General features: G+C 45.0%; 1 protein-coding gene across 1 annotated transcript in view; it reads right to left on the reverse strand.

Annotated features, from left to right (window-relative positions):
* Positions 1–16,344, reverse strand: part of TMC3 (transmembrane channel like 3) — a 54,611-nt gene that overhangs the window by 15,695 nt on the left and 22,572 nt on the right. The window contains exons 8-16 of the mRNA XM_069559646.1: positions 13,780–13,927; positions 13,044–13,087; positions 11,481–11,628; positions 9,424–9,533; positions 7,732–7,810; positions 5,422–5,667; positions 3,627–3,755; positions 3,299–3,366; positions 275–403 (exon numbers count right to left, since the gene is read on the reverse strand). Coding sequence (XP_069415747.1) covers positions 275–403; positions 3,299–3,366; positions 3,627–3,755; positions 5,422–5,667; positions 7,732–7,810; positions 9,424–9,533; positions 11,481–11,628; positions 13,044–13,087; positions 13,780–13,927 — 1,101 coding nt within the window. The remainder of the gene's footprint in view (positions 1–274; positions 404–3,298; positions 3,367–3,626; positions 3,756–5,421; positions 5,668–7,731; positions 7,811–9,423; positions 9,534–11,480; positions 11,629–13,043; positions 13,088–13,779; positions 13,928–16,344) is intronic.

Below are 16,344 nucleotides of genomic sequence, written 5' to 3' on the forward strand. Positions count from 1 at the left end.
CAGGCTACAGTCCATGGGGAGTCCGCCATGACTGAGTGACTGACACTAGATGATGGTTAAACTTCAGGAAAAAGTTATAAAGGAAGTGTCATGAGCTTAAAGAAGAGTCGTGATTCCTTCCAAGGGCAGGGTGGAGGGGAGCAGTGGGCACTGGCAATGGCTTCAGGGAGGAAATGAAAATGGAGGGTGAACAAGTTTTTGACAGGCAGGGAGCTGGGGAGATCCCCCTGGATAAGTCAAGTGTGGTTGATGTGAGTTCTCTCCACTCACTGACCTGGAGGCCCGGAAGACTTGCTGGTGTGGTGCATTGCAGGTCAGCACGGCCCAGCTGCGCAGGTACATGAGCCCAATGAGTTTGAGGACGTTGAAGGCAGGCAGACATGGGGAGAAGAAGGCCCCCATCCTGAAACCACAAGGGGAGGCCAGTGAGCTTCTGTTCTCCTCGGGTCTGCCTTGGCTCTGAGAATTCGAGATGTGTACTCTGTGCTTAAATGACTGAGGAAGCCCCTGGAGATCTGAGATCCAAAACCGCCACCTTCTGGAAGTAAGACTGGTCACTTCTGCGGATAAGCTGAGAGCCTATTTTAAAATAGCCTCTTAAGGAAAAACCAGAAAGGACTTCGCTGGTGGTCCAGTGGTTAAGACTGCAAGCTCCCAATGTAGAGGGCACAGGTTCCATCCCTGGTTGGGGAACTAAGATCCCACAAGCTGCACAGCATGGCCTAAAAGAAATTCTCTTGACACAGGAATGCTAAGTGTCTTTTCACAGTTAACAAAGGAAAGACCCTCTTCTGGTCAAGATACAAACAGTGGATGACTATGATTCTGAGTAGGCTCTAGATTTTGCCTATCTTTGGTGAGGGCTAGGGCTTCCCTGGTGTCTCCTGCCTGCAATGCAGGAGATGCAGGATATGTGGGTTCAATCCCTGGGTCAGGAAGATCCCTTGGAGGAGGGCATGGCAACCCACTCCAGTATTCTTGCCTGGAGAATCCCATGGACAGAGGAGCCTGGTTGGGCTACATGGAGTCTCAAAGAGTTGGACACAACTGAAGCAACTAAGCATCTAAACATGCATGGGGAGGGCTACATTAATCAGTTATTGACTTTCAGTTTCCATCAACATATGTGCAGCACAGCTACTTTTGTTGCACCTTGGGCTGAGCATCCTCACACATTTTGGCCCATTTAACCTTCTGCAATCATAGAGGAGGAGTAGGGACCTCTCTGGTGGTCCAGTGGTTAAGAATCTGCCTTCCACTGTAGGGGACACGAGTTCAATCCCTGGTTGGGAAACTAAGATCCCACATGCTAAGTGACAACTAAGCCCTCAGGCTGCAATTAGAGAGAAGACCACATATAGCAATGAAGACCCAACACAGTCAAAAATAAAAGTTAATAAACATATTAATATGAAAATAAAATAAAAGGAGGGGTTAGTATCCAAAGTTGGGGCTGGGAAAATTAGGTACTTTTTTCAAAGACTAATAATAAAAGGGTGACCTATATCAACCAAATTGAGTGCTTTTGGGAATGACAGGCCTAGGATAAAATACCAGGGAAACAGAGATACAATTACTCTGCAAATAACGGCCAAATAGGGAATGAAACCCAGATCTTCTGACTTAAGGCTAATCTGCTTATACTAGATGCTTATTCAATACAATACTTGTCAAATTTGGATTTAGCAGCAAAAAGATAAATATAGATGCAAGGATAGGTTTGATAAGTAAAACTCTAAGAAAAAACTTTTGGCTTCTCACATCAGGCAAAAAGATCACTGTCTATGTGACGTGAGGCAAGACACTTAGCTTCTCTTTTCTTTAGTTTCTTTGTATTAAAATGGAGAAGAAAATACTAATTACCTCGTAGGGTCTCTATAAGGATTTAACCAATTATTATAGGTTAAAAAAAAAAAAGCACCTGATATCTAGCAAATGTTAAATAAATGTGATGTATTCTTTTAATACTATATTTATGAAAATATTTTTCAAAATAAGTGGACTATAAGAACACAGAATTAATTTTTTTTCTTGCAATGATGTCTTTTTAAAAAAATATTTATTTGGCTGCACCGGGTCTTAGTTGTGACACTCAGGATCTAGTTCTCTGACCAGAGATTGAGTCCGGGCACCCTGCATCGGGAGCTTGGAGTCATAGCCGCCAGACAATCAGGGAAGTCCCAAGAACACAGAATTTGAATAAAGGAATATTACTTGATTCTCCATTTCCCCTGCATTTTACTGTATGATGATGAAGAGATTGTGTCTTGTGAATGTATGGAACATTCAGGCACTTATTCCTTTTCTTTGTTTGCTTGTATTTTAACAGAGAGCACTTTAGAGGGTCCAGGAGGGAAAGCCAGAGGTGGAGGAATGATTAGGGAGCTCTCTGCCATGCCCCCAGGGACACACTCGTCCATGCGGACCAGATGGTCCCTTCCAGCCTTTAGCATCTTTATGAACATGATTGCCAGGGCTGGGAGTTGCCCTGGGTGAGCAGCCTTCCCCTAGGATGGGTCTGTCTATCCGGCGGATGGATGGTCGTGCACCTGGGCTTAATGGAAAGATGAAACAAGAGGATTTCCCTGGTGGCACAGTGGGTAAAAATCCACCTGTCAATGCAGGGGACACAGGTTCAGTCCGGAAAGGTCCTATGTCCCTGTTCAGTCCAGGAGGATCCCACATGCTTTGGAGCAACTAAGCCCATGCAGTGCAACTACTGGATCTGTGCTCTGCTCCACAGCAAGAGAAGCCACAACGAAAAGCCCAGGTGCCTCAATAAAGGGCAGCCCCACTCGCTGCAACTAGAGAAAGGCTACACAAAGCAACTAAGACCCAGTAGAGCCAATAAATAAATAAATATTCTCAAAAAAATATGAAAGGAGAGTGGGGAGCTGAGGGCAGGCTCCCCGCTGTGACACAGCTACTGAAGGAAGTCCTCCTGAGGGGTCAGCAGCCACTCCTCCTAGCCTACCCCCTCCACCAGCCCCGCCTTCCCCAACAGTTTATTCTACTGGGTCTTGGTTCTTGTGCAGTTTTGTTTGCTTATTTGTTTTGCAGGGGCTGATAGTGGTCTAAAAAATGGACTATTTCCTTCATCATTCCTTTCCACAAAATGCTTCAAAAACCATGACTGAAACGACTATTCATATGAAATCCTTCAGTCATAAACTGTTTATGTCCTTTCCTAATTCTTATGACTGTGTTTACTATGGTCACGCCGCATTCAGTCGAAGTAAATTAAAATCTCAGCCCAGATTAGATGTGAGTACAGGCAAGAAGAAGTTTTGGTACATACCAAATCATTCCTTGGTTGTAGACTAAATGTAACACGTTCTCTGCGATTTTGAATTCCCCGTATTCAGGCTACAAGGGAAAATGAACTTCTGCATTAAAAAACAATCCAAAGTTCTTTGCGTAAACCAGTTCATTATAATGACACGCATAGAATTCTTTGCTCCCATCGTCTGCGTGGCCATCCCAGAAAATAGTGAATGGGGAAAAAACAGAAATGGAAACTTAGTTTTGTACATCCTTTCTCTCGTCCCTCACGTGTTTTCTCTCAGCCATGTCAGTTTCCCAGCCTGGCCATCAGGAAAGGGTGGATCCAGCAGCATCTTACTTACAAACTTGCTCTCCAGGTCCCAGCACCAGTAGTCACTTAAGTACCGAACGAAAAGTCCTCGGAAGAAGTCTATGAGCAGAATGCTGGCCACAGTGAAGAGCATGTCGATGATGGACAGCTTCAGCATCTCCTGAAACACAAGGCATCCTTGCTTGCCACCATGCCCAGCCCTCCCCATAGCCACTTTCTCATCAGGATCCTCCCACCTCTGTTCATTTCTGTGACTTGAGCTACTGGGTCCCCTCCAATGGTGACTTCATTTTTGGCACACAATGGGCACTCAATAAATATTTGTTCATCTGGGGACTTCCCTGGTGGTCCAGTGGTATAGACTTCACCTTCCAATGCAGGGAGGCCAGGTTTGATCCTTGGTTGGGGAGCTAAGATCCCACATGCCTCGGGGCCAGAAAACAAAAACATAGATCAGAACCAATATTGTAAAACATAAAACAAATTCAATAAAGACTAAAAAATTGTGCATGTGCGTGTTCAGTCATGTCTGACTCTTTACAACCCCATGAACTGTAACCTGCCAGGTTCCTCTGTCCATGGAATTTTCCAGGCAGGAATACTGGAGTGGGTTGCCATCTCCTCCAGGAGATTTTCTCAACCCAAGGATGGAACCTGTGTTTCCCACCTTGACAAGCTGATTCTTTACCACTGGGCCACCTGGGAAGCCCAAAAGTGGGAAGACTAAAAAATGGTCCACATCAAAAAAATCTTTTAAAAAAATTTGTTCATTTGAATTTTTATATTTGAGGCCAGCATTACACCAAACCAGGAAAAAAAAAAATCTCTGATTCGGAGCCATTTAGTAGGAGACCACTTGAGGCATGATTATGGGATAGTATCTAGGGAGTGAGATTCTCTGTATAAGACAATAGAGCAAATATGAAAGGCAGATGGGTTCAGAGCACAGATTTTGGAGCAGATGCCTGCATTTGGGGCATCACTCTGCTTTTATGTGTGTGCATGCTCAGTCATGTTCGACTCTTTGTGACCCCATGGACTGTAGCCCACCAGGTTCCTCTGTCCATGGGATTTTCCAGGCAAGAATACTGGAGTGAGTTGCCATTTCCTCCTACAGGGGAGCTTCCTGATCCAGGGATCAAACCCACATCTCCTGTGTCTCCTGCATTGCAGGAAGATTCTTTACCGCTAACCAGTCCATTCTGAAGGAGATCAACCCTGGGATTTCTTTGGAAGGAATGATGCTAAAGCTGAAACTCCTGTACTTTGGCCACCTGATGCGAAGAGTTGACTCATTGGAAAAGACTCTGATGCTGGGAGGGATTGGGGGCAGGAGGAGAAAGGGACGACGGAGGATGAGATAGCTGGATGGCATCACGGACTCAATGGACGTGAGTCTGAGTGAACTCCGGGAGATGGTGATGAACAGGGAGGCCCTGGCATGCTGCAATTCATGGGGTCACAAAGAGTCGGACACAACTGAGCGACTGAACTGAACTGAACTGAAGCCATCAAGGAAGCCCCTTAACTATCTGTCATGTGGATAAGTTACTCAACCTCTTGTGCTTCAGTTTCCTCATCTCTGGTTCTAAGGCTGATAACAATAAAATTCTAGACTAAGCACTTACAGCAGGGCCAAGCACATGGTTCATACTGCAGGAGTCTTTACACTGATTATTTTTATTTGTTTTGAGACCCGGGCAATCTTAAACCTCCAATAAACTTATTTTCCTTTTCTATAAAAGAGGCATAATGGCAGTCAGAGGGTTGCTAGAGTCAACTGATGAAATCGACTCAGAAGGGTTTTATAAAGGACAGCAACCAACCTGTCCAACGTAGGTCTCCCAGCATTGGTCTTGTGGAGTCCGGGTGGAGACCGTGGTCTTGTTGGCTCCTGAGAGAGGTGAGATGTAAGTTGGAATGTTGGCCTCTTCCGAGGCCCACGTGCTGTTTCTCCTGAGCCCTATTCCAGGCCCAAGTGTGGACCATCTGTCTTCTCCGGGGGCTGCCCTGGTGGCAAAGAGGGTGGTAGAATCTATCCAGTGATTTGTGCTATTTTGGGGAGTGGCTTCCTACAGACAGAGGAAAGGAAGAAAAGAGATGGCTCAGTTACAGTTAGTTCCCAACATGTAAACGGGTTCAGTTCTGAGACTGTGTTCATAAGTCCAACAAAGTCAGCCTAGGTACCCAACAAACACAATCTGCTCTATAGTATTGTATGGTCATAGGTTTATAATACTTTTCACACAAATAATACATAAAAAGTAGACCCCCCCCCAAATAAAGAAAACATTTTTATTCTTACAGTACAGGACCTTGAAAAGTACAGTAGTACAGTTACAATTTAGCTAGCACACAGTAGCACGTTCACATCTTTGAAAGTATGCAACTTGAAGGTTCGTATGTAGGAGATTTACTGTGTTTGTAACTAACAATCTATCATGAACACCAAGGGTATCATTGCAATGCTTGGGAATAATCTCTTTCTGTATCTCTGTTTCTGTCTCCATCTCTCTGTCTCTCTCACTCTCCCACTCTCTCTAGCTTGGTTGATAACCACTTGACTAGAAAGGGTCCAGGAATGAACACTGTAATGAATAGTGTTTATTGGTCACTAGTAAGTGTCAGAAGTGAAGAAGGAAATGGCAACCCACTCCAGTACTCTTGTCTAGAAAATTCCATGGATGGAGGAGCCTGGTGGCCTACAGTCCATGGGGTCACAAAGAATCAGACATGACTGAAGGACTTCACGAGTGTCAGAGGCTGTCCTAGGTTATAGCCTGTTCTGTTTCTCATTTTCACTAGAGTGTCAGGTAAGAATGATTATTCCACGTGATAGATAAGATAGATGCGATAGATGAGGTGAGTGCTCCTTACTAGGAGTGGATGTGATACATGAGAGGCAGCTCAGCTGGATGAAGTAAGATGCTAGTAGGTGGCAAGTGGGGACCCAGTCTTTGCAAGCCCTGATGCAGAACCATTACTCCCCATGGCCTCTGCTGTCTTACAAGCCACCGGATTTGATGTTAGTCAGGTATGGCTTGTATAAACAACCCCGAGAAACCTCCTCTTCCCTGCCTCACTTCCCCCTGCACTTTAGGATATTCTCACAGGTGGATCAGGTTTAACATGAACTCCAAACCTACCCTAGGCTAAGAGTGTAGCCCCTGGTGAGTATTGGGAGGGGGGCTGCTCTGAACTGTTCTCCATAAGATGTTTATATTCTCCTGATTTTCTGAGTGGATCACATGGCCTGCAGTTCTCCCAGGATAATTTACCAGAGCTGTTGATGGCCTTTCTGGAAAGAGAGTCAGGAAACCCAGATTCTCATTCTAGCACTTATCAGTGACTAGCCATCAATTCTGGCCTCAGTTTCTCTATCTTGGAAGTGGGACTACTTTTCCCATCCTTATGTTGCGAAGACCACAACTGAATTGAATTTCCAACACGAATAATGGAGTGCAAGTACAAGCAGTAATGCTGACAATACTGATGATGGCCCTGTACGTGTGTGTATGTGTGTATATGTGTGATTGTGTGCATGTGTGTGTATATATATATGTATGTTTATGTGTATATGTGTGCCTGTGTATATGTATGTCTGTGTACTTGTGTGTATATGTGTACATGTGTTTGTGTGTATGTATGCATTTGTATGTATATTTGTATACATGCTGCATGCTAAGTCACTTCAATAATGTACAGCTTTTTGCAACCCTATGGACTGTAGCCCACCAGGATCCCCTGTCCGTGGAATTCTCCAGGCAAGAATACTGGAGTGGGTTGCCATTTCCTCCTCCAGGGTATCTTCACAACCCAGGGATTCACCCACACCTCTTCCGTCTCTTGCATTGGCAGGCAGGTTCTTTACCACTAGCACCACCTAGGAAGCCCAATGTGTGCGAGTGTATGCATATATGTGTATGTGTGTGTGTGCGTGCATATGTGTGCACACACGTGTATGTGTATATATGTATGCACGGGTGTATGAGTAAGTGTATGCATGTGTGTGTCCATGTGCATATATGTGTATAAATGTGTGTGTGTGTGTGTATGTGTATATGTGAGCATGTGCCTGTGTGTGGTATGGGGGAGGCAGTGGGCAGCTGGGCAAGTTCCCAGGGCATAGCACTCACCTCAATGCTCATGCTGTTAACTTTGTCCAGGAGGGCGATGATCAGACTGTAGAGGTTTCCCAGATAGAGTACAAGGACCCTGAAAGCCACAAACCCACCTTGAATGAGCAGACCACCACACAAAATCCATGCTTCTGTCTGATCCATGCTTCTGCCATGATTCTGGAGTGACTACCATGCTTAGGCTAAGACAGTGGTTGGTTTGCACCCTTGGTTTCCTTCAGAATCAGATTGTGTAAAAAAAAGAAAAAATAGCCTGAACTCATGAGGGGCAAGTCTATTGATGCCTCTGTTTCTCTAGTTTTGAACAAGAACGAGGCCAATCTGCGTACTAGGAATGCAATCATAGTATTGCTTCTCCCTGGTGTGTACCTGTGAGGGAGCTGCTGCAGAATGCTCTCCTCTCTCTCGGGCTCACAGAGGAGGTGCTGAGCGCAGCACAGAGGCAAGGGCTTGAGCCTAGGGGCTGGGACCACCCCTCCCCACAGAGCCACCCTGGATGAGGGGTTTCCACATGCCATCCCCTGATCTTTCAAGTGTTGTTTTTCTATCTTTGAAATGACAATTGGACTTCCATTGGACTTCAAGGCTGGCAAACCACAGCCTTTTAGCCAAATCCTACCCTCTTCTATTTCTAGAAATAAAGCCGCAAGAAACACGGCCACACCCCACAGATGCTGTACGGTCCATGGTCACTTCCCTACTATGACCTCAGAATGGAGCCTTCGTAGCCCTTCGTAGTCTCTCCTCAGAGACTTCATAGACCAGCACGATCAAAAAGACGGACTTGGTCCTTTACAGAAAATATTTGCCGACTCCTGAAAGAGAGTCATTCTTCCCAAAGTGATCTGGGGGAAATTTGTTCTGTAGAACATGATCCAGTGTTACAAGAGGAAATACAATCAAAGCACTGGAGGGCCCAGAGGTATGGGAGACAAGTAAGCCAGGTTCTAACATCCCTGCCCTCTGCGACCATCACCCTAACAGAACCTCCCCTAAAGCTGCACGTCTACTGACACGTCTACTGCTCCAGGGAGAAGATGGACATTTTTCAGTAAGACAGTGATGAAGCCAGTGCTAGCAATGAAATATGGTTTCATGAGGCTGGCCCCTCTGATCTCCCCTGTCCCCAGTCTGCTGTGGCTCACATCTACCACCTGCTGAACACCCACTGACCATCCTGACACAGTCTCTATGGGTCTGTGCTTTGGGGAATTATGAGTAAAGCATCATGTTCTTCTCACATCTGGAAAGACAGCAAGAGTCTCTCACCTCTTGTGGTCAATCCACCAAGGGACTCAAAATGTGGGCAAAACAGGGCAGCCTTTCCTTCATCTTCTGGTCCTCTTTCTCTAGCATCTGCTTTTTCTGCCTGTTTTCCCCTCTTCTCATCCTCTCCATCCCTCCCTCCCTCCTCCTTTTTTCATCTTGTTCTCATCACCACGCTTTCATCCATCTCTTCCATCCAGTCCTCCCGGTCCTTCCTCTCCAGCCCCTTCCTCTCTCCCTACCTCCTCTTCCCCCTCCTTCCCATTATTCAACCCCTGTGCCTAAGATGCTCCATAGGGCTAGTCTTGTGCTAAGGTTGGCGGGGTGGGGCAAAGGAAGCCCTGGCTCCTGAGAGACTGAGTTCCCCCGGTGGGTGGCCAGACAGTGGACCCATAAGGAAACCTCCCAGCACGGTGGCCGTACCTTGCCAGCTGGAAGCGCAGTGTGGTTCGTGGGTGGTACATCTCCAAGGCGGCAATAAGGTCGAAGGCCGATGGTGCCAGCATGGTGACGAGGGAGACCACCACACTCACCTACCAAGAGAAAGCATGCCCCACCGAGCTCCTCCAAGGGCCCTCCACCCCCGAATCTCAGCCTTCATCACCTGACAGTTGATCTCATAGCCTAATGTTTGGTAGGGGAGAGGGGTATTCAGAGGATCGTGCAGTTCTTACATGGAAAACCTCCCCCAAATCTTAGTTAATTAGCTGTTTGACAAAGCCACTTTGCCATGGGTTTATTCTTTCCAGTGGTGGTGGTGGTAGTTTAGTCGTTAAGTCCTGTTCGACTCTTTGCAACCCCAGGGACTCTAGCCCACCAGGCTCCTCTGTCCATGGGATTCTTCAGGCAAGAATACTGGAGTGGGTTGTCATTTCCTTCTCCAGGGGATCTTCCCAAGCCAGGGATCCAATCCACGTCTCCTGCATTGCAGGCAGATTCTTTACCCACTGATCCTCCAGGGAAGCCCTATTCTTTCTAGGAACTTTCCTTAAACTGAAGACACTCACACATGCCTTTTGGGATTCACTGGTGTTTTGGTCACCTTCTTCAATTACCACCTTATTTTATGTATACTTTTCTTACCTTGGATGGAAGAACAAAATAAGTGTAGCTGTTAAGAACAGACAAGGAAACTCTGAGAGATAATAAATATTCTTTCTGCACAGGCAAGATTTAGAGCATTACTTTTGAATGACTCTTGTTTCTCTGTATTTATGGCAAGTGAAAGCAGAGGCTTAGCTGGTACATGAGGCTTAGCAAGTGAAAGCAGAGGCTTAGCTGATGTGAGCTAAAGAAGAAATAATTTCTGAATTTATCTTTCAAAAATTTATCTACCTATCCATACACAAGCACATATTTTTATAATCCACTTAATTGACATAAAATACAGAGGTATGAGAACAGACTCTGTAATGCAGTCTCAGATTCTGAAAAATTATTGTACATTGAGGATGAATGTATTGCCTGCACACTTTGTTTTTAATCATTTTCATAGAAGTGGTCTGAGAAGTGGCTACTTCTGCCATTCAAATATTTACAGGTAAATCAAACTTTCAGGACCAGAGTCTTACAATAATTAGTAAGAATTATAAATTTGTTTATAACCTTCCTCTTGGTAATCTTCTATTTGTGGGAATAGTCACATAGATGGAAGGGAAAGGACTTTTACAAAAATGAGCCATTGGTGTGAGGCTATTTTGGGAAGCAGTACTGTGACTTAGAAATACAGAGAGACTTCCCTGGTGGTCCAATAGTTAAGAATACACCTTCCAATGCAGGGGATGCAGGTTCGATCCCTGGTCGGGGAACTAAGATCCCACATGCCTCAGGGCAATTAAACCCACATGCTGCAACAAGAGAAGCCTGCACACTGCAGTGAAGACCCAGTACAGGCAAAATATAGAAATATGGAAACCACCTAAATGTTCAACAATCCCCACGTGGTCAACTTCGACACAGGCAATGAAGACAATGCAATTGCTAATGCAAATCCTGGTGAAGTCAGTTTCTGGAAGCATGCATATAAAGAAACACAAAGCCAAGAAAGCAAAGCACAGTCAGCAGTGCAACTCCAAGGGAAAGAATGTACAGATCTTGAGAGTGGTTTTGAATCAAAACCTTCCTCATTAAGACCAGGGATATCATTCAGCCAAGCCTGAGTGTTGTCACTCTGGTTCCCAGCCCTTGTGATCCATGCTCTAGAATAAGAGGACTACAGTTTTTCCATGGAGATACTTCCAGTGAATCCCCTTAAGAAAGACCACAGAGGGGACTTCCTGGTGGTCCAGTGGCTAAGACTCTGCACTTCCAGTACAGAGAGCATCGGCTTCATCCCTGGTTGGGGAACTAGATCCCACATGCTGCAACTAAAGATCCTGCATACTGCAACTAAGACCTGGTGCAAATTAATTAATTCATTAAAAATAAAAAATAAGAAACACCCAGGAAACAGAGGAGGGTCTGCCACTGTGTGTGGGTACCTCGTTCTTCTCCCAGAGTGTCAGCTCCTTCTTGGACTGCGCCAGCTTCTGGGACCGGTCCACCACGAAGTAGATGAGATAGATGCTCCCAGCAAGTGAGACAAGCACCAGGATGTTGGCAACGACCCGCAGACAGATGGTCACTGCCCTACAGGGAGAGGCAGGTATGGGGACAGTACGCTGGGCTCTGCACAGTGCGCCCAAATGCATGTCTTCCTCACATTTTGACAGAATCAGGAGGATTCAGGATTTGTGTGTGGGAGAGAAATGAGAACTGGGCTTTCTGCTGATTTGTTTGCTTGTAATAATGAATCACCGAATGAGACATTTTTGAATGAGAATGTGTTCAGGATGGCTACAGCTTTCACATTTGAGGGAACATCAAAATCACATGTGAGGTCTGCTCTGTGAGACATGCTAAGAATGTGGAGTCTTGGGTCTCACTCTCAGAGATGGTTAATTCTGTCAATCAAGGTGGGCATTGGAGGGATCTGCATTTGCAACACCTTGCAAGTAATCCTCATGTGGATGGTGCTGTCTGCCCCCTGAGAACACAGATGGAGTCCCATCCTTTCATTTCATAGCTGGAGAAGCAGTGGCCCCAAAGAGTCAAGGGCATTTTGGGGTCATAGAAATTAATGACAAAGAGAGGGCCATTTTCTGACACCCTATGGAGAGTCCATCCCCCCATAGCAACTGCTTCCTCTCAGGGGCTGGTGTTTCCTCAACTCCCCAGGTCTCCAGCATCCCCTGGACAGGCTTTCTGCATTGCAGGAACTAACCATGAGCTTAAACCACCAGTGAGGATGGACCTAGAGACTGCCATTCAAAGTGAGGTAAGTCAGACAGAGAAAAACATACACAGTACAATTATCACTCATATGTGGAATTTAGAAAAATGGTAGAGATGACTTATTTGCAAAGCAGAAAGAGAGACTGATGTAGAGAACAAATGCATAGACCCCAAGGGGCTGGGATGAATTGGGAGGTTGGGATCAACATACAAACACTGCTCTGCATACCAGTCAATCCTAAAGGAAATCAACCCTGAATATTCATTGGAAGGACTGATACTGAAGCTAAAGCTCCAATACTTTCAACACCTGATTCAAAGAGCCAAATCATTGCAGAGACCCTGATGCTGGGAAAGATCAAGGGCAGAAGGAGAAGGGGACGACAGAGGATAAGATGGTTAGATAGGATCATCAACGCAATGGACATGAATCTGAGCCAACTCCAGAAGATAGTAAAGGACCGGGGAGCCTGACGTGCTACAGACCATTGGGTCACAAAGAGTCAGACATGACTGAGCAACTAAACACTCAACAGGGAACTACATCCCGCATGCTGCGACTAAGACCTGTCACAGCCAAATAAATAAATAGTAAATATTCTTAGAGAGAAAAATTATAGGGTTCCCACATACCACACTACAAGATGGATAGATTTTAAGAAAAAAGAACTGCCTGACGTTGTATGAAAATGAGATAGACTCTGGTGATTTTGGCACCAAATTAAAATAGCTTATCAATGACTCTAGTATGGGGAGTTTATCATACATACAGGTTTTTGCTTTTCTTCTTTTCCTGTTCTTCCAGTATAGCCTCCTTTAAAGAAAGACACATACAGTATTGAAAGCTTAGTATTATCATTAATCATAAATTTTTACAAATAGTTTATGAGAGAAATGACTTATCCAGTATTTTGAATCATAAATTCAATGCCTAGACTTCATTCTACAAGACTCTGTTGATATCAGCACTTTGTATAATAATAGATTTAAAAAGGCAACTGGAGAGTGGAAAAAAGACATGGAGAAGTAAATTATTGAGATCTTCAAAATGATCTAAATCATTTTTTCTCAGAAGCAGGCACCATTTAGCTGTAATGTTGTTGTTCAGGAGCTCTGTCTCTGAATGCTTTTTACTGTGTTATCTTCTAAGTCAACACTAAGAGCTTGTATCTCCCATATAGATGTATTTATTCATTTACAAGTTATATGCATGCAACATGATAGTAATCCATTATGCAAATTAACACAGATACACACATGGAAATTTTAGAGGGATGAAATTTTTTAAAAAGTTCCAGTGTTTTCCTCCTGTACACCATCGGATTGTTTGGGGCATGTGAGGGACACATCATGTCTCATGATGTTGGAGACTGTGGCTGCCTTGGTCTGAGCACCGTGGGAACGGGACCATGCTGACCCCCAGCAGAGGGCCAGCGGCTCTTGCTATAAAGGCTGTGGTCTGCAGAGCCCTGACTCCTGGCAGCCTGGACAGGCTCCCTAACTCACCCTGATGCTGTTCACGATGGCTGCAGTTTTGCTCTCGGCCGCCTCTGGGTTTCCAATGAGGTAATCCCAAGCACAGAACACCCGCCAGCAGAATGTGTAGTTTTCATTGGAAGCACTGGCGAGGCTCGTGCGAGAGTTCTTAGCCATCCTGCACAAGAGGACCAGAGAAAACCATAATTCATAAAAGACACATGCACCCAAATGTTCATTGCAGCACCTTCACAATAGCCAGCACCTGGAAGCAACCTAAACATCCACCAACAGAGGAATAGATGAATATGTGGTGTGTATTAACAATGGAGTACTACTCAACCATAAAAAGAATAATAATGCCATTTGCAGTAACATGGATGCAACTGGAGATCCTCATACTAAGTGAAGTAGGTCAGATAAAGACAAACATCATATGATATCACTTATAATTCTCCAAGCCAGGCTTCAGCAATACGTGAACCGTGAACTTCCTGATGTTCAAGCTGGTTTTAGAAAAGGCAGAGGAACCAGAGATCAAATTGGCAACATCCGCTGGATCATGGAAAAAGCAAGAGAGTTTCAGAAAAATATCTATCTCTGCTTTATTGACTATGCCAAAGCCTTTGACTGTGTGGATCACAATCAACTGTGGAAAATTCTGAAAGAGATGGGAATACCAGACCACCTGACCTGCCTCTTGAGAAACCTATATGCAGGTCAGAAAGCAACAGTTAGAAATGGACATGGAACAACAGACTGGTTCCAAATAGGAAAAGGAGTACGTCAAGGCTGTATATTGTCACCCTGCTTATTTAACTTATATGAAGAGTACATCATGAGAAATGCTGGGCTGCAAGAAGCACAGGCTGGAATCAGGATTGCTGGGAGAAATATCAATAACCTCAGATATGCAAATGACACCACCCTTATGGCAGAAAGTGAAGAGGAACTAAAAAGCCTCTTGATGAAAGTGAAAGAGGAGAGTGAAAAAGTTGGCTTAAAGCTCAACATTCAGAAAACGAAGATCATGGCATCTGGTCCCATCACTTCATGGGAAATAGATGGGGAAACAGTGGAAACAGTGTCAGACTTTATTTTGGGGGGGCTCCAAAATCACTGCAGATGGTGACTGCAGCCATGAAATCAAAAGACGCTTACTCCTTGGAAGGAAAGTTATGACCAACCTAGAGAGCATATCCATAAGAAGAGACATTACTTTGCCAACAAAGGTCCATCTAGCCAAGGCTACGGTTTTTCCAGTGGTCATGTATGGATGTAAGAGTTAGGCTGTGAAGAAAGCTGAGTGCCAAAGAATTGATGCTTTTGAACTGTGGTGTTGGAGAAGACTCTTGAGAATCCCTTGGACTGCAAGGAGATCTAACCAGTCCATTCTAAAGGAGATCAGTCCTGGGTGTTCTTTGGAAGGAATGATGCTAAAGCTGAAACTCCAGTATTTTGGCCACCTCATGTGAAGAGTTGACTCATTGGAAAAGACTCTGATGCTGGGAGGGATTGGAGGCAGGAGGAGAAGGGGACGACAGAGGATAAGATGGCTGGATGGCATCACCGACTCAATGGATGTGAGTTTGAACTCCGGGAGTTGGTGATGGACAGGGAGGCCTGGCGTGCTGCGATTCATGGGGTTGCAAAGAGTCAGACACGACTGAGCGACTGAACTGAACTGAACTGAATATGTGGAATCTTAAAAGACAAAAAGTCTACAAATGAACTTAACTACAAAACCAAAGCAGAGTTAAGATGTATAACATAAACTTATGGTTACTGGGGGTGGGATAAGGGTGGGGGAGGGATAAACTGGAACATTGTGATTGACACATACATATTGCTATATATAAAACAGATAATTAACAAGGATCTGCTGTATACCACAGGGAATGCTACTCAATTCTCTGTAATGGCCTATGTTCTAAGAGTGAACATATGTATATGTAAGCTTCCCCCAGGTGGCGCTAGTGGTAAAGAATCCACTTGCCAATGCAGGAGATGTAAGAGATGTGGGTTCAATCTCTGGGTAAGAAAGATCCCCTGGAGTAGGAAGTGGCAACCTACTCCAGTATTCTTACCTGGAGAATTCCATGGACAGAGGAGCCTGGTGGGTCAGAGAGTCGAACAGGACTGAGCGACTGAGCACATGAGCACACATATATAGGTATAACTGATTCACTTTGCCGTACACCTTAAACTTACACAATATTGAAAAGTCAACTAAACACTAATTAAAATTTTAATTAATTTAAAAGTTAACAAAAAGACCAGAGAGGGTCATGCCAAAACAGTGTCGGGAGCAGGCTCAGCCACTGGGGGCTGCTGCGAGTCTATGTGGAGCAAGGAGCCCCATCTATGTCTGGACAGGAAGAGCCCTGGCTGGGTTCAGCCCCGTTTGTGGCTTGTGTCCTCAACCACCTGCTTTGAACAGCACATTCTTGGGTGAGTCCATTGCATAAGCTCTCCCATCACTGGTGATCAGGAGGTCCCTGTAGGTGTGCGCACTCACTGCACGTGTGCAGCTGTGATTGTGAAACAAAATTCTTTACTTTGAACTAAATCAGTTCTCCTTGGAGCCCCTGCCCG

This window comes from Ovis canadensis, chromosome 18 (genome assembly GCF_042477335.2).
Source record: "Ovis canadensis isolate MfBH-ARS-UI-01 breed Bighorn chromosome 18, ARS-UI_OviCan_v2, whole genome shotgun sequence".
Taxonomy (NCBI): Eukaryota; Metazoa; Chordata; class Mammalia; order Artiodactyla; family Bovidae; genus Ovis; species Ovis canadensis.